At 42.9% G+C, this 26,709-nt stretch overlaps 1 protein-coding gene across 1 annotated transcript in view; it reads left to right on the forward strand.

Annotated features, from left to right (window-relative positions):
- Positions 1 to 5,130: 5,130 nt before the first annotated feature.
- CGN (cingulin) overlaps positions 5,131 to 26,709 on the forward strand; it is a 49,211-nt gene continuing 27,632 nt past the window's right edge. Inside the window, exon 1 of the mRNA XM_057534930.1 lies at positions 5,131 to 5,189. Coding sequence (XP_057390913.1) covers positions 5,159 to 5,189 — 31 coding nt within the window. The 5' untranslated portion in view covers positions 5,131 to 5,158. The remainder of the gene's footprint in view (positions 5,190 to 26,709) is intronic.

Below are 26,709 nucleotides of genomic sequence, written 5' to 3' on the forward strand. Positions count from 1 at the left end.
TATGGGACATGACAAAACTGGACTACACTCATGGATGATAGGCTCCCTATTCTGATTCTTTCCCAGATTCTCCCCTTAAGGTATCTCTCCTAAATAGTTTGGGTGTTGGGCTCAAGCATCTTTTATAAAATTACTAGAACTAATAACTTCCAAGAAGTAAGCTGTATATTGTCTTTAATCCACCAACATTGAGTCAAACCCTATTATTTCTTCCACACGTTAATTAACAAAACAGCGTAACAGGTAACATAATATCGCCAAGTGCTGATTCATGTGATCCAGACAATGAAAGAATATGACATATAAAATAATGCTGTGTGAGACAGTACTTTCTGGAAAGAAAAAGGAAAGCTCTATGTAGGCTCAAGTCTTCAGTGAAAACTTCTTGAAAGGAGTAGGGCTCAGATCTTGTCTTGAAGCACAGGTAGGATGTGGATAAGTAAGAGAAAGGAAGAAAAACATTCTAAGTGGGCAACAGAATGATCAAGGTACTGATCAGACCCATAAAGGATAAATAATCAGGTTGAATCATATAACATTACAGGGGGGTTTTTTGTAGGTAAAAAACAATCAAATATTGGCAATTTCATATTGTTCAACCTAATAAAAGAGGCATTTGTGGAGTGATACACTGGAAATTTTAACTGTATTTGTAATGTTTTATTTTTTGTCCTGAGTGGTAGGTACATAGGTTCCTTATATGACTTCTTACTTCTTGTGGTTCTTAAGTATTTCACAATTATTAAAATAATTTAACGAAAAGCAAAAAAGAAAGTTGTCTCATCAAATAATGTAAATGACTCCTTTAGGTAACACTCATTCTCTTGACGAAGATAACACTCAGTTTTCTCAGCATTCTCAGACTTTCACCCTCTTCCCCAGCTTTTCTCCAAGTATATCAGGGGACAGCATAGCTTATGCAACCACATGACAAAGGAGAGGATCCAGAGATCCCCCAAGTGCAGTGTTCTTTGACTCCTCTGGCCTTTGGGGCAATGTCCCTCTCCACCTGGCCACTGCTTGCCCTGCTGGTGTTGGCAGCTGAAATTTGTGGTTCGAGACCGTGTGGATATAAGGGACCTGGCCTCCTTTAGGGTGCTCAGGCCTCGTGGCTCTCCCTCTACCCCGCCTCAGCTCTCTGACTCTATGGGTCCTTCTCCCGTTTGTCTATGAGGCCCATCTGGCCGTGGCCCCAGGGTGGCAGAGGGGGGTGTTCCCTTTGCAGTCTTCACTGCAGTGTCACCTTGCCCCTTAAGGTCACCCCCCCAGCCAGCTCCTTAGTCAGACATTCAGCCACTATGGCTCTCACTGTGGGTTTCCCAGGAAAGCTACACCTCAAGGCCTCCTGCCTGACTACACCTTTACCTGGTGTGACAGAGGAGAATAGAGCGTTCTGGGCCTCCTCACAGGGGCCCAAATAGGACCAGTCCCTGTTATTCCCTCCAATTATATGATGCACCTCTGTCATCTCTACACAGAAGCCTGGAGAGGAGAAATTGGGACACACATCTGACAGTTTTCCCCTTCCCCTTATTTCTCGATTCCCCTTCTTCTTCCCAGTATCCCCCAGGGTCAAAAACACAGGCTTGCCTGCCTTCCTCGTCTTCATGTCCTTCTATCACTGAGCACAGGCATCATGACCTGGCAGTCATACCCTTTGGAAGAACTCCCTGAGTTAAGCTCCCCAAGCTGGGCTCTTCAGGGAGGTACAGGAATTTTTTTTTTAAAGGGAATTTAGGAAATCCTCCTTCAAGCCACTAACCTGGCTTACAAAGTTCTTGTCTCGCTATAGAATCCTATGTTGAATGTCAGAAGCCAAATATCTCAGTATTTTTTTCCCCATTCCTTCTGTAACAAATCTTTATCTCCCCCAGGCGGATGGATGCCAAGGGCCAACTAAGGATAAAGTCATTTTCTCAGAAAGGGAAAAAGGAAAGCATGCTATTTTTCAAAAGATTACTTTTCTAATTGCACTAAAATTCTCCCCATCCCCTGTTCCTCTCCTTCATAGAGCTCCAACAACTGCCCCATGACCCCGACAGGTCAAACGCCAAGATTTACTGCCAGGGTTGATACTCAGAATGTTGAACAACTAGCTGAATAGCAACCCTGACCCATGATGAACACGTAGAGGAAATAACAACCAGTTAAGTAAATTCGCAGTGTTTGCTCTTCTTCTCTCCCAAAGCATATCTGTGCACAGCTTTGTAAACAATTTACCCAGGGGCTGCCCTTCCTCCATCCACGTTTGCAATGACCCCCCTTGCCTGGTAAACAAGATCTGTGGAGTGTGTCTGGTGCACTTCAGATGCCAGTTAACAAGGCATGACTTCAAGGAACATAAACTGTCTCACTGATATCACAATCGCCTTTTAGGCAAGAGGTCTTTGGAGGAAAACACTCAGATCCAATATTCAGGGAGTCAGTGAAATGAAATGAAAGGAGAGATGGGCAGCGGGTAAAGAGTCCTGCCAGGCACTAACTAGCACATTACTTACCCTTGTTTAAGCTCAGTTTCTTCAACTATGAGATAGGGTTATTAGGAGAATTCACTGACCTAATGCATGTAATTTTCTTAGCACAGAAAAGTGTTGATAAATAAATGTTGATAAATATAAGTGTTAATAATAATTATTTTTATTATTATTTTATTGTTGTTATCACTGGGCCAGTGGCCCACTATTGACAATGAAAAGTGTTTCCCTACCATCGGCACCTTCACCCGCATATTCACGTGGGCCTTCTGATCCAAATGTCGAACAAATGAAAATGGCAGGAATGAAGTGAGTGTGTGTAATGGGGGCAAAGATAGAAAATTCAGTCACAGACCACAGCCCTGATTAGCACAAAAGAGAGCTTCCCCTACTGAGAGGGGACAAAGTCAAATTCAATCACTTCAGGCTTTCATATGACCTAAACAGGATGATAAAAAATTTTAAATAAACAATTAGGGAAAAGAGAAAAATGTTTACTTTAAAGTAAACATAAATAAAAATAAAATAGATCCACAGGAGTATTTGAGTACGTGATATTCCAGCAACACAAGCTTCCAGGGCTGCACTGCAGATAGCGCTTTCAGACACATGTGGAATGTGTCCATGGCCCTGGGGTCACAGGGTAATAGAGGAGCCATAGGGAAAAGAGGAGCTTGGCAGAATTGCCTTCATATTTTAAGCTATAGCTTTCTTTACTGAAATAATAGCTTTCAAGAAACAAATTATTCACAAACCATTAATAGCATATGTTGAGATGGGAAGATGATAAGCAAGAAGGATAATTAATTCTGGCCTATTCTTTAAATAAAATACTGTCTAAGTATAGAGGAAAAAATTACATGACTTTTCAAACCTTTCTAATCAGAGCCTCCTAAAATAATCCCATTGTCTAGTGCAGTGGTTTTCAAACATTTTTTGACCATAACACACAGTAAGAAATATATTCTACATCTAGACTCGGTACATGCAAACAGACAGTAGTCTCTCATAATACTGGTTTCACGAAAGAATATATATATATTTTAAAATAAATTTATTTATTTTACTTTTGGCTGCGTTGGGTCTTCATTGCTGCATGCGGGCTTTCTCTAGTTGCGGCGAGCGGGGCCTACTCTTCCTTGAAGTGCGCGGGCTTCTCACTGTGGTGGCTTCTCTTGTTGTGAAGCATGGGCTCTAGGTGCGCGGGCTTCAGTAGTTGTAGCACGCAGGCTCAGTAGTTGTGGTTCGCGGGCTCTAGAGCACAGGCTCAGTAGTTGTGGCTCACGGGCTCTAGGCACGCGGGCTCCACCGCATGTGGGATCTTCCTGGACCAGGGCTCAAACCCGTGTCCCCTGCATTGGCAGGCAGAGTCTTAACCACTGTGCCACCAGGGAAGCTCCCATGAAAGAATATTGATCCTTAGTTATGTAATATTTTTCTATTCTTTTATGCTGGCTCCTTCCTTTCTTTTCCTTCCTTTCTTCCCTTGTCCCTTCTTCCCTTTCTTTCTTCCTCCCTTCCTCCCTCCCTAATACTCCTTGCCAAACTGATTTTGCCACTCATAATCTGAAAAATACAGGCCTATTGGGTTTTCCTAATCATTAAATATTTCTGCAGGTGAATTTACCCATCCAGAATATGGACAGAATTCAGCCAACTTTCCAGAAGAGCAGTTTCTAGGTTTGACTTTTGTCTCTTGGATTTAAGAAGTCATTCCCAGGGGACCTTGTTTTGTCTATAGCTGAACATAAGGATTTGGGAGAGGGCGGGGAGGAAGGGGACAGATGAGAATCAATATAAAGAACTGCAAGGTCCGAAGACAAGAACCATTTGTCTAGTGCAATCTATTTTACTATATATTAATTTAAAAAAAAACAATTCCATCTTAAATATTTAGCATCATCGTGCACCTTTTACAATTAACCCAACAAACCAAGCTCTGGCTTGAAGGCGCAATTATTCATTTTCAAGGAAGAGTGACCTCTTTTTTTAAAATCCAGGACCTCCCCCAGCGCCCCAGCCCTTCTCCGGCCTCCAACTTTTCCCTCCAGTTTGGTGGAAGGTTACATTAGGAGAAAATAGTCCCTATAGTCTAGAAACTTTTCAGGGGAAAAGAGGGCGTTTGACGTGTGGGTGGGTGGGCAGCGCCGGCCGGTGCAGCTGGAGCGGCGAACGCCCGGGGCTGGGCGGCACGCGGACGCGGAGGCGCCAGCGGCGGGGGCGGGACGGGGCAGGAGGAACCCGGGCGCGGGGGTGAGAAGAAAGCGCTGAAGTCCAGCAAAGGACAGAGGCGGCCTGCGCTCCTTTGCTGCGCACCCGCCTCCCGGGAGGGGGCGCTGGCTGCCGGGGAGTTGAGGATGGGGCCTTGGTCTCCCGAACCCTAGAGTCGGCTTGGGTTGTCAAGAACCGTCTTTTTTATTGATCATTTCTTTTTGTCATGATGCTCTCTTGGCCTCAGACTGCGTGAAGGGAGCCATATTAAGAGTGCAGAAGAAGAGGTGACCTGGAGGAAAAATTAAAATGCGATATAAAAAAAGAGTTTTTCTTACTTCCTTTCTCTCTCAAATTAATTTAGATGTAAAGTACATTTTGAAAGGTCCCAAGATCGGTCGGTCTCCAAGTCTCTGTCCTCTGTCCTCACCAGATACACAGAATAAGATTTTGATGTGATAGTAATTTTGCCAATGGAGGCCGACTCCCCAAACCATCACCCTGGTAAGTAATGAACAATTTCCACGGGTTATGACTTTGAGGTTTTGTTTTACTTCATTCTAATAGATGTCCCGTCTAAAAGTGGGTAAGATTATACCTAACTCAGCCCAGGTTTAATTCGGATTATTTTTGAAAACTCTTGATGGGTAGGTAATTTACCTAGTTTCTCCTTATTCAGATTTAGGAAATTTTGCTTTATTGCTACATGCATTTTAAGTGTCTTTTGCCATGCTGTTCTTAGTGTGGGTAGAATGTCTCTCTCTTTCCCGGTTGGTACTGTCAACAAACATTCGAGGAGTGCTTAGCTCAGAATACTGTTGGGTATTACAGATTAAACAATCTGACATACCTGTCAATTTCATCAGAAACAGCATTTATGTATACATATAGTCTGTACCATGCTATATACTAGAAATCTTTGTGAAATGTAAACTCCTCATATGTAGAGACCCTATTTTATTCTGCAGTGAAATGGAGTTGATCTCCTTGCAGTGTCGTGTATTTTAAAGGATCTAGGATTTAATAGGGACTATTAAATGATAGCCATTAGTATTACTTACCTTGATATCCTCCAAAGTGCTTTGCTCGTGGCAAACACTCAATAAATATTGGTTGAATGAATGAACATGGCATGTTCTTTACTATGCGCATAGGGAAAATACCAGGATGGGGACCCTCTAGCACAATGACTTCATTTCACCAATGAAGCTTAGTGTGGAGGTGTCTATCCTACAGCCCTTTTACCAGATGCAGGCTCTCTTGACCTTGGAATGTGGATCACTTAAAATTTTCAGGGGAAAAAAAGTGTACTTACTTAACTAGTAGGCCCTAACCTCTTGTCAGTATGGAGCTTGAGAAGTGTGCTTAAATATGGAAAAGCTAAGCTTACTTGACACAAATCAGGGGGAAAAAAAGGTTTCTACATGTTATTCAAGTTATTCATGTCAAGAGTGATTAGTGGGCCCCAGCTTCCATTACATCATTCATTAGGAGAGTGTGGGCTGGGAGCTCTGCAAGTCACATGATTCGATGGAGGAATTAAGACAATTTTCTTTTGTGTTTCTGCCCTTAGCCATATCCAGTGGTAAGCATGTTTGGAAAAGGTTAAAGCAGAACATGGAGATCTAGTTTATTTTAATGCTGTCAGACTGCTAAGCGGTGGAAACTTGTTGAAGAGATTTACCAAGCTGTTTCCTTAGATTAAAGACTTCAGTGAATTAATTAAAAGGGTTCTGAGAGATACAACATGCCAGACCCCTACTGGCTCATAAAATTGTTCTTTCTGATTGATGTGACGTGACAGCTGAGCACAGTGCATGTAAAGCTGCAGGAGAATAAGAGTAGTGCTGATGTGTTCAAAGACATGTAAGAGTTCCACTTGAACTAGCTGTGACCACGGGGTCAGCTGGACACCGTGCTTATTTCCTTTGGCTCAAGCACCTGAGCTCAACAGAAGCACAGATTTGGCAAGGTGCTGAACTATTGGGTGAAAATGAAGTCACAGCTTCAGAAGAGCTTCACAGATTGTGATATGCAGGTATTATGTTCCATGCTTTAGTCATTGCTTTTAGAACGCACGCTTGAGGGTGGTCCTCAAGTATGGAGCCATGTCTGCGCCTCTTGGTTTCCCGAGCGACTGACTGAGCTGAAAGTGAACTACGTTTTTTTTTTTTTTTTTTAAATTATTTATTTATTTATTTTATTTATGGCTGTGTTGGGTCTTCGTTTCTGTGCGAGTGCTTTCTCTAGTTGCGGAGAGCGGGGGCCACTCTTCATCGCGGTGCGCGGGCCTCTCACTATCGCGGCCTCTCTTGTTGCGGAGCACAGGCTCCAGACGCGCAGGCTCAGTAATTGTGGCTCACGGGCCCAGTTGCTTCGCGGCATGTGGGATCCTCCCAGACCAGGGCTCGAACCCATGTCCCCTGCATTGGCAGGCAGATTCTCAACCACTGCGCCACCAGGGAATCCCCTGAACTACGTTTTTAAGGAGACAGATATCCAAGACAAGTAGATGAATTGCAGAAGTATTCTAAAATTTTTAGCCAAATTCTAGGCAATGTTGGGTCTAACTGGTTTAGAAAATTACATTCTTTTTTAGCCAACAGTGTCAACAATATCAACCAACACTGAAGCTGAGAGCCGTCAGCATTAATACATACCTGCAGTCAGAATTTGAATGTGCCTTGGCCAAATACATTTATTCATTTATTCATTCAACGCATATTTATTAAGTGCTAGGCCTTGGAGATACCTCAGTTCTTTTTTTTTTTTTTTTAAAGAGCTCCTGACTTATTTGTTTATTTATTTATTTATGGCTGTGTTGGGTCTTCGTTTCTATGTGAGGGCTTTCTCTAGTTGTGGCAAGCGGGGGCCACTCTTCATCGCGGTGCGCAGGCCTCTCACTATCGCGGCCTCTCTTGTTGCGGAGCACAGGCTCCAGACGCGCAGGCTCAGTAGTTGTGGCTCACGGGCCTAGTTGCTCCGCGGCATGTGGGATCTTCCCAGACCAGGGCTCGAACCCGTGTCCCCTGCATTGGCAGGCAGATTCTCAACCACTGCGCCACTAGGGAAGCCCCTACCTCAGTTCTTATATTGTTTAATAGTGTTGTTCAATAGGAATATAATGTGAGCCACGTATGTAATTTAAAATTTTCTAGTAGCCATATTAAAACATTTAAGAGAAACCAATGAAATTAATTTTAATAAGGTATTTTATTTCCACCAAATATAGCTAAACTATAATTTTAATATGTAATTAATATAGGAATTATTAATATAATATTTTACATTCTTTATTTTGAATTGTTGTTCTAGTTCAGTGTATATTTTATGCTGAGAGCACATCTCACATTGCACTAGACACATTTCAGCTGCTCAAATGCCACTAGTGATTACCATATTGGGCAACGCAGGTCTAGAGGGAAATACAGATGGGTAAAAAGGTAATTTCAATAAGATGTAATAAAGGCAATGACGAGAGAAGTATAAGGTACAACAAGAACATATAAAAAGGGCTTAGTTCCTTCAGTTCTTCCACCTAAAAATCCCATACTTCTCTCTGCTCCTCTGCATTCTTCCTGCCACCACTCTAATCCAAGCCAGCATCATCTCTGTCCTTGACTTTCACAGCAGCATCCAAAACTGTCTACCTGCATCCACCCATGGCCCTCTCTGCAGCTAGAGTGATCTTTTAAAAACGCCCATCTGATCATATCACTCCCGATTCAAACCTTAACTAGATGATGAATTGAGCAAATGTGAAATGATGGACGTAAAGCACCTGGCACAAGACTTCTGCTCACTAAGTTTACTTCTCCCCACGTCTCCCTTCACTCTCTTGTTTCTGCCTGCCTCTTCCCTCTCTGGCTCTGGAAAAACCATCTGCCTCTCACCCCCTCCTTCCTCTTATCACTTATCAGTCTCTTACATCTGACTTTTTTTTTTCTTTCTTGCTTTCCCCTTTCTTCTTTCTTGTCTCTCCTTCATGCTTTAGTTTATTACAGTATAGAATTTAAATAGGTTTGAAATTTTGTGCTGTAGGGAATTCCCTGGTGGCCTAGTGGTTAGGATTCTGGGCTTTCACTGCAATGGCCCGGGTTCAATCCCTGGTGTCGGAACTGAGATCCCATTCCATAAGCTGCACAGAGCAGCTGACAAAAATAAACAAACAAACAAAATCTGTGCTGTAGTTATGTACTTCTGTGGTTCAAGTTCTTCATTTTAAAAGTCAGAAAAGCTTGGCCTTGTATCAGGATTAAATTAAAATGCTTTTTACTTCAGCATGGTCTTCAGTTAACTCTTCTTATAGAGAGCTTCTATAGAAAAATACGTATTATCTTCTTTTGGGAGGAAAACAATCCCCTTTTATGTTTTGTAGAGGAGAAAATGGTGCGGCTGTTTACACAGCATCCTCCTCTAGTGATGTGAAACAACTCAGAAGAACCCAGGTACCTGCCCGTAGCTGTGCCTCTCTTAGGTGGATCGCTGCTGCCTCTTGGCAGTAGGGCAGTGAGGCAAGTTAATTATTCAGTGTCAGTGGAAGTAAATAAATAAATGAATTACCTAATTAAATAAACCTTCAGGGTGCTGAAAGCTGGCAGTTTCCTTAACTGCACACTTTCTTTGGAGGATCAGTTCTCTTGTTTGAAGGAACAGCCAACCCAGGCATATGGGCTCTTCCCTTGTACTTCTGAGAAAGTGGATTTACGACCGTCTGTGTACTCATCTTTCTGTTTATGTCTCTGACATAGACAACTCTGCCAGTTGCCAACACTCTTTCTACCTCCACTGAGAACAAGGAGAGATCCTGCAACTGCAGAAGGAAGAAAGGAAGTTATAATTCAAGAAGGACTTCCTGCTGTCAAGGCATAATCAACACCAACACAAAACAAGTGAGGGAGTATCTTAGCCTAGAAAAGATGTTCCTGTTATAGAAAAGACCCCCACTCATCCCAGGCCTGGCCTGAGGGAGGCCCTGCCCCCGGAAAGGCTTGGGCATTCAGAGTCAGAATCAGCAAGCATTTGTTGAATAGATAGATACTACATAATACAAGGCAGCTCCATGTACATCTTTCTACTACACCATTTTAATATGTTAATCTAAGAGAAACCCTTCAGCTTTTTCCCAAATGGAATTTTATCCTGAAATGAGATCCTGCAGCATGAGGACCAACTAGAGAAATACTTTAGTATTGGGCTTCCCTGGTGGCGCAGTGGTTGAGAATCTGCCTGCCATTGCAGGGGACACGGGTTCGAGCCCTGGTCTGGGAAGATCCCACATGCCGCGGAGCAACTAGGCCCATGAGCCACAACTGCTGAGCCTGCACGTCTGGAGCCTGTGCCCCGCAACAGGAGAGGCCGCTATAGTGAGAGGCCCGCGCACCGCGATGAAGAGTGGCCCCCGCTTGCCGCAACTGGAGAGGGCCCTCGCACAGAAACAAGGACCCAAAACAGCCAAAAATAAATAAATAAATAAATAAATTAAAAAAAAAGAAATACTTTAGTATTAAGGGACCTCCACAACCTGAAACATTTTTCCTAACTTTGACCACTGTTCCATGCGCTTCCAGAGGCTGTACCACATTCTATCCTAACAGCTTGTTCTTAACCTCCCACTACAAAGATTTACTGAGAATTTCTTTCTGAACAGAATTACTCTCGTGAAAGAAATGGTAGAAGCATGTTGTATTTGTTAGGATAAGTGCTGTAACAGATCCAAATAAGGAAAATGGCTCACACACAGTAGTTTATTTCTTGCTTCTAGGGTGGCAGAGCAGCCCTCCTCCGTGCAGCCGTTTAGGAGCCCAGGTTAATGACGGCCTGCAGAAGGCACGGAGGAGACACATGGGAGGTTTTATGGGCCTTGAAGGAGGGTTCATCCCCCTAAATGGGCTCCACTGATGGGTGTCAGTTTGCAAACAGTTTGTTACTGATGCCTGACAAGATAAGTACGGAAATGGAGAGAAAGCCTTTAGAAAATTTTATAGCAATTTTGATAGAGTAATTTTATGTCTGCTGAATTTAATAAAAAATTGGGGCTTAATTTATATCTTCGTTTTTTAATTTCATTTTTCCATTAACTTATTGCTAGTATATTTTATCAAAAGTTCTGGTCCACAATGGATTAGAAAGAAAAAAAAAATCTTGTCTTTTTTGCCACATATGTTATGAGAAGCACTAGTGTACATACATTCCTTCTCTCCATGTACCTTCTGCCAGAACTTAGTCTCATGGTCATGTCTAACCGTAGTGGAGGTTGGGAACGTGGTCTAGCTGTATGCAAAGGGAAAAGGGGAGAAGGCAGATGTTGGTGAGCACTAGAAGACTCTGGCACACGTAGCTCACACACCTGGAAACACAACTTGAAGTTTGAAACGGAGAGAGAGGACTGAGCCCCCAGGATGAGGGTGAGCTATGGGGAATGTATCCATCCTACTTTCGTCCAGGCTGCAGACCACTGACGGCTATTGGCATTAGTTACAATTCAGAAGGATTTGGCTGCTAAGGTCAGAAGGAAAAATGTTGTCTTTATTTGCTATGCTCATTTCTCTCACACTCGAACTTTTCTTTCCATTCTCCCTGCCATGCCTTACTTAGTTCGTTATTTCTTAAACTATCGAAATAGCCTCCTATCAGAGGCCCCTACATCTGTCTTCACCCACCTCAGCCCCATCTAACATGTGAGTCTCACTGTGTTATGCTTCAGTAGTTTCCTTGTCACTCACAAGCCTGAGTTAACTTTTGTCATAAAAATCCCATGAGGGCATTCACATTCTAGTCCCTTCCTACCTCTTAGGCCTCATCTCCTGGCACTGTGCTCTGGGCATTCTGTGCCCAGCCTTACAGACTTCCTCTATTCCTGGCACACTCCATGCACTAACATGCCTCCTTGCTTTGGACGTGCAGCCTCCCTGGGCCCACTCCCACCTGTCCTTCAGCTCTCAGTTTAATGTTACTTCCTCTGTGAAACCTTCCTTGATTCTCTTCAGCTTGGTGATGCACCCCTTCCTTCAGGAAAATCATAATTGTTTGGTAAAGAATAGTTATCGCTCTAAAAAGTGTATTTCTCCCCAACCTTAGACTATAAGCTAAATGAGGCCCAAGAACATGTGTTCTCATTTATGTATCTCAAGTGCCTCCTGTGGTTTCTGATAAAGAGTTGGTACTCAGTGAAGATTTGTCAAGTGAATGAATGAATGGTTTTCGACCTTTGGACAATTCAAGGATGAACCTTTGGACCATTTAAGCTCTTTCTTGTCTGCCCCCTGTCTAAGAATAAAGGGTTTGAGGAAGATAGGACAAGAAGTTGACACAAAAACAGAAGAAACGAAAGTTAGATCTCAGAAAGACTGTCAAATGAGAGGACTCTGAAATGTTGGTGTCTTGGACTGGATGTGACATCTCAATGCCTAGAGAGAGGAGACTGCTAGTTGCCTACTCAGTACCCAATATTTCATCCTTCCTTACTAACAGAGCCCTTATGTTATTGAAAGTGGCAATGGGCCTAGCTGAGAAACGACATCTCTTAGACCGTTGTTGCTAGGAGGAGCCATGAGATGTGATGGAACTTCTTGGAAAAGACCTTTAAAGGTGGCTGACTTCGCTGAGAGGTCTCCCTTTCTACCTTTGCCTCAGCCTCATTTCTGCTGCTTAGAATATGGATGTAGTATCTGCAGCTGCAAATCTTGCTACCAGGAGGCAACCTTGAGGATGGAAGCCGTGAGCTAAGGAGAGCAGAATAGAAATGTAGAAGCAGCCTGAGTCCCTAATAGGATGGAGCTACCCTACCTGGCCTGTCTTGCCTATTTTGTATAAATTTATTTATTTATGTATTTTTGGCTGCGTTGGGTCTTTGTTGCTGCGCGCGGGCTTTCTCCAGTTGTGGCGAGCGGGGGGCTACTCTTCACTGTGGTGCGCAGGCTTCTCATTGCGGTGGCTTCTCTTGTTGCGGAGCACGGGCTCTAGGCACGCGGTCTTCAGTAGTTGTGGCTTGTGGGCTCTAGAGCGCAGGCTCAGTAATTGTGGCACACGGGCTTAGTTGCTCCGCGGCATGTGGGATCTTCCCGGACCAGGGCTCGAACCCGTGTCCCCTGCATTGGCAGGCGCCACCAGGGAAGTCCCAGTGCCCACTCTTAGCCATTACCATATTAGCAATAACATAATCGCATTCAGAGGCCTGACTGTAGTTCGGAAAGCTTCGGTAACTTGTTTAAGGTGACGCAGAAAGTGGTAGAGCCTAGATTCAGACCCAGGCCCGCCTGAATCTTAAAACTGTGCATTTCTGGGAATTCCCTGGCAGTTCAGTGGTTAGGACTCCACTCTTTCACTGCCGGGGTTCGATCCCTGGTAGGAGAATTAAGATCCCGCAAGTTGCACGGTGAGGCCAGAAAAACAAACAAACAAAAACAAAACAAAAACCCAAACTGTGCATTTCCCCATGCATTTTGGAAGGACCCAATGTGGGCAGACTACAGGGTGAAGGGGCGGGATACCAGATGGATAAATGAAATCCTGCCTTTTACTCTCCTGTAACCCTGAGTCTTACCCATGGAGCCGACATCCATCTCGCCCTCTTGTGGCCACATGACCCACTGCTCTTGGCAAGCAGTGACTAGGAAGTCCCACCGGGAGGGCTCAGGTCAGCAAAGGGCTTAGCTCAGCCCACCCATGGGAGAAAGATGGGGTATTCAAGGAGGAGGAAGGCAGCTACCAAGTTCAAGGGAACCATGCTTAGCCTGACTTCCCAGTACCAAGTCCATCCCCAGAGCTAGGAGTGTCAGCCTCCCATAAAAATGAGGCCCAGAAAACTCTAGGCAGTTGATAAGACTTTCTTAAGCATGATGTGGGGCTCTCAAGAGAGGAAATGGAAGATATAGTCCCCTCCCTCAATGAACTCATCATATAATTTATCCATTTGCGCAATCAGCAGACAGAATTGTATATGGTTAAGAGCAAGACTCTAGAATCTGACTGTCTGGGTGTGAATTCTGCCTCTGCTACTTACTGTGTGACCTTGAGAAACTTAATTCTCTGTGCTCTGGTTTCCACGCTTAAAACAAGGGTGATAATACCACCTACTTTATAAGATCATCATGAAGACTAAATGAAATAATATTTGTAAAGTAATTAGAATAGTGTCTGGCATATAGTAAATGCCTAAGTAATTAGACTAGTGTCTGGCATATAGTAAATGCTTAAGAGACTTATAGATAACCTATAAATGAAACACTCCTTTTGTGGTTTAACTCCATAAAAATTCAGAAATGGGAAAAGTCATAGGAGAAAAGAAATTAAGAAGGGTTTCACTAAAATAGTGAAACCAAATAATGGACAGGATTTGGGACGACGCAGAGGTGTGGCCCGGATCCAGGCAAAAATATGGAGGCAGAAACTGGCATGGTCAGGGCTACAGATGAGGTGGGGAGTGAGAAGGCATGCCAGACAGTAGACAGGGTAGGTGCTTGCAAGCCTCTGATCAGAGCATTTTCAACTGATAAATTCATAACCTTGTGTGTGTTTCTGTTTGAAGACACCTTATTTAATATCTATTGTTGATTCATTAACATTGAACTCATGACAAACAGCACTCCAAATCATGCCTGAAGGAAGCTTATCTAACGCCCTTTTTCTCTGTAGGGCACATCCCAGCCTTCTTGCACCTGGGAAGCACTTCAGCACTGCAGTTGGGGGCCATTGTAAACAGAGAAATCACCAACAAAAAGCATACACACAAAAGCAAAAAACATGTCACTAAACAGACCATGAATAGGACACTTGTTTACAGGATGAGAGCTGAAACAAGGAGGTAGAGCGTTGCCCTGTTGGACCTCAGTTGGTAACGTCACTACCCCATGACTCAAATTTTCTCCTGCTCTGAACACATCTGTGAATGACCGTGAAAGCCTTATGATGATTGATTGGGGGGTTACAGATAAATTTTAGCAAGTAGGCAAAATTGACAAGTATAGAAACTGTAAATCATGAGGATGAACCATACATAGAGAGAGGACCAGCTTCTTGGTCATGTGACCTGTCCAGTCACACAGAGACTACATTCAGAAGGGCCCCAGGCTTGGTTTAATGCTCTGATGTTGTTACTGTCCTGAAATTCCTAACTTTTTTTAAAATTGAAGCATAGTTGATTTACAATATTGTGTTAGTTTCAGATGTACAGTGAAGTGATTCGGTTTTATATATATATATATTTTTTCAGATTATTTTCCATTATAGATTATTACAAGATATCAAATATAGTTCCCTGTGCTATACAGTAAACCCTTGTTGCTTGTTGCTTATCTATTTTATATATAATAGTATGTATCTGTTAATGCCATACCTTCCCCCCCACCCCTCGAAATTCTTAACTTTTGAACAAGGGACCGCACGTCATTTTCATTTTGCACTAGGCTACAAATTATGTATCTGGTCCTGTATATATGTTTGTGTATGCATATTTAATTTCATAAACGAGATCATATTATAAATACTCTTCCTTTTTTCTTTCTTATATTTTCCTTTTTTAAAAACTTAGTATTATATCTTTGGAGATATTTTCATATTGACATATAGAAGTCTACTTTCCTCCTTTTAACATCCATAGTATAGGTGTATCATGATTTATTTTTCAAGTCTCCTATTGCTGGACATTACTTTGTTTATGAATTTTTAGAAATTATACTGAAAAGACCATCCTTGTTATACATACACAAACGCTTTGGCATATCTTCAAATTATATTCATACACTATACTAGCAGTAGAATTGCTGCTAGTATAATATGATCATTATTGCCTTGTATATATTGCTGCTAGTATAATAATATTGCTGCTAGTATAATAGTGATCATTATTGCCTTGTTGCTCTCTAAAAAGTTTGTACTGATTTTCACTCATACCAAGAAAGTTTGAGAATGCCTATTCTCAAATACAGCTTGCCGACTCCATAAGTTTCCAAACTTAAAAAAAATTTGCCAGTCTGATCAGCAAAAAAGGTATTTTGTAGTTGTTTTAATTTGCATGTATTTAATCATGTGTGAAGTTGAACATTTTTTCTGTATGTTTATTTATTAATCATTTTTTCTCTGTTTTTGAATTTCCTGTTGCTATCCTTTGTTCATTTTCCTATTAGGTTGTCTTTAGTACTTCTTTATATAAATGAAAGAAATTAACCCTTTGCTTATTATATGAATTATAAATATTATCCCTGACTTATGAGTCTTTTTTTTTTTTTTCCCACACACACACACTGTATTTTATTTTTACAAGAGATAAATAGACTGACACCAAGCATTGTACATGGATGACCACAACAAAAGCAACAATGATTGCAATTACTAAACATGAAACACACTCATACTATGTCATAATATTGACATTCAGTCCAGTAATCCTCCACTGACACAGCTCCTTTACTTTGCAGTGAAAATTGATTTGTATATTCTTTGCCTCTGAGTCCTTGTGGGATTTTTTTTTTTAAATTCAGACAGAAAGTCACAAAAATTATACTCATCCTCATCAGTTCACTCAGTCCCATGTAATTAATTTTTTTTTTCATCTTGATCTTTTGTTAGCACTTTTATGAGTTCATCAGTTTTTCATTAGAGTTCTGAAAATGCTTATTCATTCAGTTCAGCAGTACAGTCAGTTACCAGAAACCTGTACTTGTCAGAGTCTTTTCCATGAATTTCTTGAAGATGAAACCCTTTTATAGGAACATATTTGCAAAATCATCAGAGTACACCCAGAACTGTCTGTAAATGACAAAAGACTTAAAAATGACCATGGTTAAAGAGTTGATGAAAGTTCATAATAATGCAGTTGACAAGAAAATTAGTTATTTCTGAGATATACATTTTAAAGTAATAACTAGGATTATTACTTATAACATTATACCAGAACATATAAGATTTTTAGAAGTTTCCTGTAATGTCTGAAACATTTATATTAACATATTTCCATACATATTTCCATACAAATACAAATATAAGATTTTTAGAAATTTCATGTAATGTCTGAAACAGGAACAAAGCTTTTCATGTTATACACTGAAACTTCTAGAAGAGAGATATTTTAAATTTCAATCAGGGAATTCCCTGGTGGTGCAGTGGTTAGGACTTGGCGCTGTCACTGCAGGGGCCTGGGTTCAGTCCCTGGAATGGGAACTAAGATCCTGCAAGCTGCGCAGTGTGGCAAAAAAAAAAAAAAAAATTAAGTCAATATCACTTCATGATAGCTTAGATATAAAGGGCCTGGGAGAGGAAGACATCAAAGATAACACCAGTGTTTCTAGGTCTGGGGAATAATAATAGTGTCCGTACAGGCTCCTCCAGCAGGAATCCTCCCAGCGATAGGTCTTCCCTGTGAGCTTAGGGAGCCAAAGTTTCAAAATCAACAATTCATTAGAGTTTACTGCTTTTATTTTTTAATAAATTATTTAGGAATAATTTTAGATTCACAGAATAGTTGCAAAGATAGTAAGCAGACAGGGTTCTCAGATACCCTACACCTTGTTTTCCCTACTATATATTAAAATATTACATTAACATGGTATATTTATCACAATTAACGAGCCAATATTGACACATTATTATTATTATTATTATTTTTTTTTTTTTTTTATTGATTGATTGATTGATCGCTATGTTGGGTCTTCGTTTCTGTGCTAGGGCTTTCTCCAGTTGTGGCAAGTGGGGGCCACTCTTCATCACGGTGCGCGGGCCTCTCACCATCGCGGCCCCTCTTGTTGCGGAGCGCAGGCTCCAGACACGCAGGCTCAGTAATTGTGGCTCACGGGCCCAGCCGCTCCGCGGCATGTGGGATCTTCCCAGACCAGGGCTCGAACCCGTGTCCCCTGCATTAGCAGGCAGATTCTCAACCACTGCGCCACCAGGGAAGCCCCTGACACATTATTATTAACTAAAGTCCATACTTTCTTCAGATTTCCTTAGTTTTTAGTCTCATAACCTTTTTCTATTCCAGCATACCATATAATATTTATTAGTAATGTCTTCTTAGCCTCCTCTTGACTGTGACAATTGAGTTTCCTGCTTTTTGTCATTGTCATTCCACATCAATTCACTAATGGGAGCAAAAGCCTATCTGAACTAGCCATGCCCAGGATACAGAATCAGCAAATAGCTGACTCTAGATCCCTATCCCCACTCTCCTCCTGCTTCCAATCCCCCTTTTCTGAGTCTCTCAGGCACCCTCCACTTCCCCTACATTCACTCCAGTGCCCTGCGCATTCCTTCTTTGCCCTCTGACTTAACCTCTGACTTAACCTAGCAATGGTTAAGTCTTCCTTTGAAATCAAAGACTGTTTTCTACCTTCTTTGCCAAAGGTAGGGATTAACCCCCACATAGTCCCATAAATTTGCCTTATTTGTTTAGTTATAGAATTATTTGTTTGTTTGTTTATCCCCTCAATCAGAGTAGCTGGCTGGTTTTCTTAGTAGCTAGTCTCTGGTACAATTCTAAGAAAGGAGGTGCTCCTGATATTGGAGAGAATGAGGGCTACGATTAGTAGAGGCAGGGAAGTTGGGAAGGAGAGCTGGGGTACTGGGGAACTTAGTGCACCTGGTTTGTATGTGTCCTAAGTACAGGTGAGTTGCGCAAGTGCAGAAGGCCCGGAAAAATTTAGACATACAGATTTCGTACACTAATGAGAGGTCAGTGTTTAAAATGGAGCTTGGAGAGATGTCTGCTTTTGGAGGTGGCAGCAGAAAGCATGAGAATGAGGGAGAAGAGCAGGGGGCAGAGGAAAGAACCTTGTCCACAGTTAGGAGACAGGGGAAGAAGTTCCCATGAAGGAGGCAGGGGAGGGGCTGGAGCTATGGAAGACCATGGACAGAGCAGTGGTGAAGGAACCCAAGGAGAAGAGAGTGTGGAAAACCAGGAAGCAGAGGAAGAAGAGCCACTCAGTAAAGGGAGGACTGAAAAAAGGTCTTCAGTTTCTCAGCTCACGTGCAGGGGAGGGACCAGAGGACTTGGAACCCTCGTATAATAAACTGCTTGACTCAGACTTAGTAAATAGAAAGGAAAGAAATAGGAGAGCAGCTTCAAGTTGCAAAAGGATGAGGATAAGTTTCTCTTATACATTTTCAGGGCATAAGGAAAGTAACTCAGGGAGGGAATTATTGAAGATGATAAAGAGGAAAGGGAGATTGGTGGAAGTAAGATTCTAGCTTTTAGTTTCCCTGCTTCACTTAGGATGAAGCTCATGAAGGCAGGGATTTCTGTCTGTTTTGACTTCTGTTATATTCCAGGAGCCTAGAACAGTGTCTGGTACCTGGTAGGTATTCAATAAATACTGCTGAATAGTGGAGAGGAACAGGAATTATTAAGTCTAGACACTAAGAGGAGAGGCTGGTTTTAGAATGAAGGATAAATAAATATCTCTTCCTCTGAGATCGTAGGGAAAACTGAGGAGCCAGAGGGGGAGGAAGGAACTCAGGCCTGAAGCCCTAGGCTGAATAATAAGGTACCTAGTGAAGGTGGACTGCAGGAAGGCAGGTCTGGCAGGGCACTGAGGGCAAAAATCCCCTCCTGCTCCCATGCAGGGCAGCCAAGAGCTGGCCTGGGACACCAGCTGGGCGCTTTTCCCAGCCCTTGCATTCCAGCCGAGTCCCATACACAATGAAGAAATGGAGCTGACAGTGCAGTGACATGATTTAGGTTAATGAACTACTGATCATCTGCCAAGTGGGTGGGAAGTTGTTTTTCTGTCTGCCCACTTTTATAGAAAACATTTTTTAATGAATGATTCATGTCTTATTACTCAGAGCACAAATTTGTGAGCTGATAACAAGAGGTTAAAACCCAGAGAGAACATAGCTACCCCCACCCCATCCCATTCCCCCCAGTTTCTGGTGGATAGGTATGCTCACCCTCTTGATTTTGGTGAGGATTTCACAGATGTATATATATATATATATATATATATATATATATATATGTATGTGTGTGTGTGTGTGTCAAAACTATCAAATTATATATTTACGTGTGTGCAGTTCACTGTATGTCAGTTATACCTCCATCAAGCTGTTTAGAAAAAGGAAAACAATCTTAAATGTAAATATTTTTTGATCACAGAGTTTGGAATATATATATATACATACACACATATATACACACATATATATTTATATATATTTTTTATATTTTCATATATATTTATATTTATATTTTTAATTGCATATATAAATTTATCTAATTTATCTTTACAATCAAAGAAAAAGTCATTTTGAAATAAAGTAATTATTTGGGGGGAAAACAAAGGTCAACCCAGGGAGACGAGATACAAAGAGGGTCATTGTAAGATTTCCAGCCACATCCCAGGATAAACTCCCTCTCCTCGGGTGAAAACTGAAGAGGAAAAAGTCTTTGGTTAGCTGGGGTGAGAATGTTGTGTTCCTTTTATAAACTTTTTATAATTCTTTATTTAGCTCTCCTTGAGGCCATGCTCTCCTTGTAAACTTCAATCTATAGAAAACCCTCCCTTTCACAGCCTGGAGAGAAAGATGGCTTTTTCCTAGGGAAGCCAGTTGCTCTGCCATTCTGCTGGTGCCAAGGGTCCCATTTCTTCGTCCTCCTGATACACTACAGAACTTGAGAGACACCAGTACAACTTACCAAATAGGTGGATCTGGGACCTGGTTTCCCTGCCCCCAGAACTCAGTGGTGAACCAAATCCTAGCTGAGGCCAGTTTACTTTAAACTTTTCTGAAGAGGTTTTGAAAATCATTTCCAAAGGAATTAAATTTAATTGGGTAAGGACTGAAATTACTCCCACTTTGGGCTCTGCCATCACATTGCAGCCTTAGGGCTTTTATGCCGGACAATATGCATGAAACAGTGCTGGGTGCTGTTCTTAATCCTAAAGAGACAGGGTTGGTTCTCGATCTTGACTTGAAATTCAGAAAGCCTAGAGAATAAAATCCCTGGGGTGGGGAGTCACAAATCCATATTTACTTTGTGAGTTGGAACTGGTCTGCTTAATAAAGCTCATTCATAAGTGAGGATGGTAAAAGTCAACACACTTCCTGAACTAACAGGCCCCAAATTCACCAAAAATATCCAAAGGACTCCAAGGGGAACAGAGCCAAGTGTGCTAGTAATTGCCTTCTAATCCTTCAGGCTTTAGTTCCAAAGCCAATTCCTCAGAGGGAGTTCTCTTGGTCAGACCACTCTCCAAACCTTGTCACCGTCATGATGCCCTTTTAAAATTGACTTCAGGGGACTTCCCTGGTGGTGCAGTGGTTAAGAATCAGCCTGCCAATGCAGGGGACACGGGGTGCTCTAGAGCCTGCGCCACAACTACTCAGCCTGCACACCATAACTACTGAAGCCCACGTACTCTAGGGCCCGTGTGCTGCAACTACTGAAGCCCGTGCACCTACAGCCTGTGCTCTGCAACAAGAGAAGCCCCTGCTCGCCGCAACTAGAGAAAGCCCGCACACAGCAACGAAGACCCAACACAGTCAAAAATAAATAAACAAAATAAATAAATAAAATTGACTTCATAGCACTTATTAGCATTTTATCAATTAATTTACCTGTTTATTTTCTGTCTCTCCTACACTGGAAGAGAATCTCCATGGAAGCAGGGATCTCACATCCTGTGTTCATCTCTGTGTTACCACAATAATGTAGAATAATGGCTTCCCCAAAATGGCCACTTCCTAATTCTAGGAACTCCTGAATATGTTACCTCATGTCATAAAAGAGACTTTGCAGATTTGATTAAGTTAAGGATGGGGACTTAAAAGTGGGGAGAGTAGCCTGGATTATCCAGGTGGGCCCAATGTAATCACGAGGGTCTTTATAAGAGGGAAGGAGGATCAGTGTCAGAGAAGGAGATATGACAACAGCAACAGCAGTCAGAAAGTGGGAGAGAGATTGGAAAATGCTGTGCTGCTGGCTTTGAAGATGGAGGAAGGGGCCATGAGCCAAGGAATGTAGACAGCTTCTAGAAGCTGGAAAAGACAGGGGAATAGAGTCTCTCCTAGCCTCTAGAAGGAACGCAGCCCTGTGACAACTTGATTTTAGGATTTCTGATCTCCAGAACTGTAAGGGGATAAATTTGTGTTGTTTTAAGCCACTAAATTTGTGCTAATTTGTTACAGCAGCCATAGAAAACTAAGACAAATGGTACCTGATGCATAGTAGATGCTCAACAAACATTTATTGATTGACCAACTTCCTTATATCTGAGACCCCAGCCTACAATAAAAGCAATACTTTGCAACTTCATAGTGTTGTACAATAGCAAAATGAGATCATAATCCTAATCTCATTTTATTTTCACAATTATTATCCTTATATTACAGACAAGGAAATTAAAACTCAGTTGTCAATTTCCCATAGAGGCAGAAAGTAGATTCAGAACCAATATCCTTATTTTCTCCTTATTTTTGTGTAATGTATAAACAATGTTAACAGTAAAGGACAGGTAAAAAAAAAATTTCATCCACAATCCTTTTACTCTAATAGATCAACTAGTTTTATTTTTCTATGTCTTCTTCCAGGTCTCATCTATGTAAACGTAAAAAATCTTTGTAATTCTAGTCTGTGTTACATATATACGTAGTTTTCATTTTTCTGGTTAATATTATTTTACTGCCTGGGTGTGTTGGTTTGGGTCTTTTGGGAAACAGCTGCTGAGACAAAGTTAACAATATAAGAAGTTTATTGGGGGTAACACCTGTAAAAGATAAAGAGAGAGGAAGCAGGATTGGGTGTGGAGAGCCCCAAGTCATGATGCAGCTCTGACAGACTCAGCCAGCCCAACACGGAGATCTGGGATAAAGATCGCCAGTTAGAGGAGTCTCATGGAGCAGAAATGGCCAGTCCTGGTACCCACATCAGGCTCAGTCATTGGCTGGGGGCTGTCTGGGAAGAGTATGGTCTCAACTGGAATATAATAGTGAATCCTGAAGGTGTTGCAACTGGAAGCTGTGAGATCACTGCATTCTGGTAGGTGAACAGAAATACTTTCCTGAAGGGGATCCAAGTGGGGCACCTCCACAGCTGCTACAGTCCACACCTTGTGTCACATGGATTCACTTCGCCATACATATTGGGTAAGTGTTCCCTGGACCTCTTCTCAGGAGAAACTCAGTTGAGGGAGGTTAGTGGAATAATGTACAGCTCCATTGCTGCAGTTGGTCTCAGGGCTGCAACTGGTGCTCATTGTTTCCTTCCTCCATTCTAAATCCCCTTTGCCCTCAGCCTTCACCTCTACTGGTCTCAGTGGCTTACCCAGTGGTGCAGCCCAAACACTAATTCCTAAGGGGTCTGAGGTACCTTCTCAGGTCAGGGTTGCTACACTTGTCCATTCATGGTCACAACTAGGCAAGGGAGTACCAAGAGGTGCCCAGGTGGGTCACCGCACACATTCCTCCCTGCCCCAATTGGGTAACTGAAGGAAGTCTACCTCTGCCCTGATCAGAGCCAATGACCCCTGACAACATGGTAATTTCTTTTCTTGCCTGCTGCTCTCTGTATACAAGGAGTGCAAAGTGCCCAGGTGGCAGCCACTGCATGAAACTCAATGTTACCCTTGTGGAAAGAATATATCCCTTTGGGGATTAGAACTTCAAACCCTGCAGAGCCCAGAGTTGCAGGAACAGGAAGCACAAAGTCCCCAGTGGGTCACTGAGAATGGTGGTAAGTGGGTGCTATTGTCTGAATGCTTGTGTCCCTCCAAAATTCATATGTTGAAATCCTAATGCCCAATATGATGGTGTTAGGAGGTGGAGCCTTTGGGAGGTGATTAGGTCCTCAGAGAGAGCCCTCATGAATGGTATTAGTGTCCTTATTAAAGAGGTCCAAGAGAGACCCCTCCCTGCTTCTGCCATGTGAGGACACAGTGAAAAGACAGACATCTAAGAACCAGGAAGTCCTTACCAAATACCAAGATGCTGTACTTCCCAGCCTCCAGAACCATGAGAAATAAATGTTTGTTGTTTATTAGCTACCTGATATGTGGCATTTTGTTGTAACAGCACGAGCTAAGACTGTGGGGCTACTCCTTTCCTGCTCCAGGCCCCACTCAGAGCTGGCACTTTTTTTTTGTCACCTAGTATGTGGGCCAGAGCAGTATTCCTAGCGTGGAAAGTATTGCCTTCACAAGCTGAAGAGGCCTCCCAGGTCTGTGATCCTTTCTTTGTGGTAAGGGATGGAAGATGAAGTAGTTTGTCTTTTACTTTGGAAGGGATGTCCTGGCATGTCTCTTAAACACTGGACTCTTAAGAACTTTACTGATGTAAGAAAGACTTTACTGATGTAAGACCAACCGATGTAAGACTTTACTGATGTAAGAATTTCTGTAGGGATTATCTTCCACACTCTGGAGTGTGTGTGTCTTACCTAGGCTTTTAGGGTGCTAGCTCCTCTTGCTCATCCTGACTGATCAGCATGATGTCATCAATGTAACAGACCAGAGGGATGTTGTGCAGGATGTCCACACAGTGCAGATTGCTTCTGACTAGGTAGGGTGGATCCACTGGAAGCTGGACTTTGGCTAGGACTCTACTTATCACCTGACTCTCACAGGCTCCCACTCCAACAGAGGGGTGAGAATGACACTTTGGGTCTCCAGGTGTCAGTGTCAACTTAGATTCTGTGTCCAACAGTCCTCAAAATGCCTGGGTGTTCTCTCCTATATCTACAGTTACTTGAGGAAATAGTCCTAAGTCCCTTCTTGGAAAGACTGGGGAATCACTACAGTATACACTTACTGTGGTGTTGCCGGTCTTGGAGACATGGCCACCTCTTTTATCAATGAATTCTTGGTCTGGAAACTGACTGAGGCTGGGGAACTAGACAAGGGACCATGATTTTTTACTGGGACCTCCATCCTGAGGTTTCTGCTCATCTATTTTTGCTTTCTTTTGATATATCCAGCAATACCCTTGTTTTGCCTGCCCATCTATTTTGCCCCTAGGGATGCCATGTTCTATTAGTCATCTTCACAACTCTTTGTGTCAAGCTCCTGGGCTGTCACTCTGACCTTGCCAGTCATTAGGATCATTAATAACCCCCAGGCTTCTGGCAGTTAAATGCTGCCACTTGGCCTCTATCGCTGTTGCTATAGAAGAGCCAAACTGTGACAGCATCTCCTCTCGTTAGCTCTGGCTTGCAGAAGAAAACCAACACTGAACTTCTTAGTAATGCTGGTACTCCTCTTACCAGCACATTCCTGATGGCACTGGTAAATGGGGTTGTTCTAGACCTTCCAGGGAACATCCTTTGGTAGGGTTTCTGGCCTCTTATAATTGACTCTAGCATGGCCACTTCACTGAGCCATTTACTCCTTTCTTCCTCACAATTGCTGTGGTAATTCAGGCAATTGAACTTCACTCAGCAAAAGTTATCACATCCTCCAGGTTTCTAGGAGCCACACAGGCAGGTCCTTACAAGGAAGTTAAATTCTATTCCAGGGGAGGGGGTCCCAGTCAATAAACTCTTCCTTATCCAGTCTTGTATTTCAGCCCCTTGATTAAGCATCACCAAAAACCCAATCCCAGAGGCTTCCCTCGTGGCGCAGTGGTTAAGAATCCGCCTACCAATGCAGGGGACGCGGGTTCGAGCCCTGGCCCGGGAAGATCCCACATGCTGTAGAGCAACTAAGCCCGTGCGCCACAACTACTGAGCCTGCGCTCTAGAGCCCACGAGCCACAACTACTGAGCCCACATGTCACAACTACTGAAGCCCGCGCGCCTAGAGCCCGTGCTCCACAACAAGAGAAGCCACTGCAATGAGAAGCCCGCGCACTGCAACAAAGAGTAGCCCCCGCTCGCCGCAGCTAGAGAAAGCCCGAGAGCAGCAAGGAAGACCCAAAGAGGCCAAAAAAACCAAAAAAACAGAAAAACCCAATCCCATAGATACTCCCCAACTCTTACCAGTTCATATTGGTCAGTTCTTGCAGCTACTTTGGGGTATGTCCTTTTCTTCCCTTATCAAGACCAGCATGTTCTTACTGGACTATGCTGTGACTTAACCCTAATTAAGATCCTGGCAGTCAGGAGAGGAGGTGGAGGCAAATTCTGAGGGGGAGAGCCCTCTGCAGTGTCTTCCCACATGGAGGGAGGGCTAGCTCCTAACGGGAAAGGGTGGGCCCCCTTTTAAGGCTCTGAGGTGCTCAGAAGAGTGTAGGGAGCCAACATCTTTGGGGGCACCACCTAGATACCTCCATTCCACGTGTCAGGGTCCTGGGTTTTCCTAACCAGGATCCTGACCTTGATTACAGATCTGCCTCCTGGAACTCTCAAGTCTTGAGTTTGGTCTTCAGCTTTCCCCCCCCCCCCCTCTCCCATTGTTATAGATAAGGGCCTCTTTGTAACCCATCAAAGAGGCTCTCTGGCCTTCACAGTCAATTTTCAGTGTTTGGTAACTGCTCTCAGCTTTTCATTATCTCTTGGCAGGACTCAATGCAACTTAATAACAGTCAGCCAATTCCATTGTCCTTGTATTTGCTGCTATCCCTCCACCTACCACATATGTCCGAATTGTTGCACCATAGGAATATTTTCCCACTTCACCATCAGTGAAAGTTTTAGCAAATGCGCCACCATCTTGTCCCAGTGACTATCTGTACCCCACATACTATCCAGGAGGGGTTCTTATTGCCAGCCAGGCGGTGAGTAATGCAGTTCCCAAACCCCATCTTACTGCCAGCCTTCTCAGACCACTCCTGGAACCAACTGAGTCAGTTCAGGTGGTCTGGCAAGCAGATGCTGAGACAAAATTAGGAGTGCAAGAGATTTATTGGGTAGTAATGCCTATGAAAGATCAAGGGAAAGGAAGCAGGAATGGGTAAGTAAAGCGTTTGGATAGTGATACAAAATTGGGCAAGGAGAATCTCAAGTCATGATGCAGACAGATCCTCCCAAGTTGCAGTTGACCCAGTGAAAAGTTCCAGAGCAAAAAGTGTCCTCTAGAGGAGTCCAACAGTGGGCAGAAATGGCCAAGCCCTAATGTCCACATGGTGCCTAGTCATAGGCTGATAGCTGCTCAGTGAGAGT

The sequence above is a fragment of the Balaenoptera acutorostrata genome, chromosome 1 (assembly GCF_949987535.1).
Source record: "Balaenoptera acutorostrata chromosome 1, mBalAcu1.1, whole genome shotgun sequence".
NCBI classification, from domain to species: domain Eukaryota; kingdom Metazoa; phylum Chordata; class Mammalia; order Artiodactyla; family Balaenopteridae; genus Balaenoptera; species Balaenoptera acutorostrata.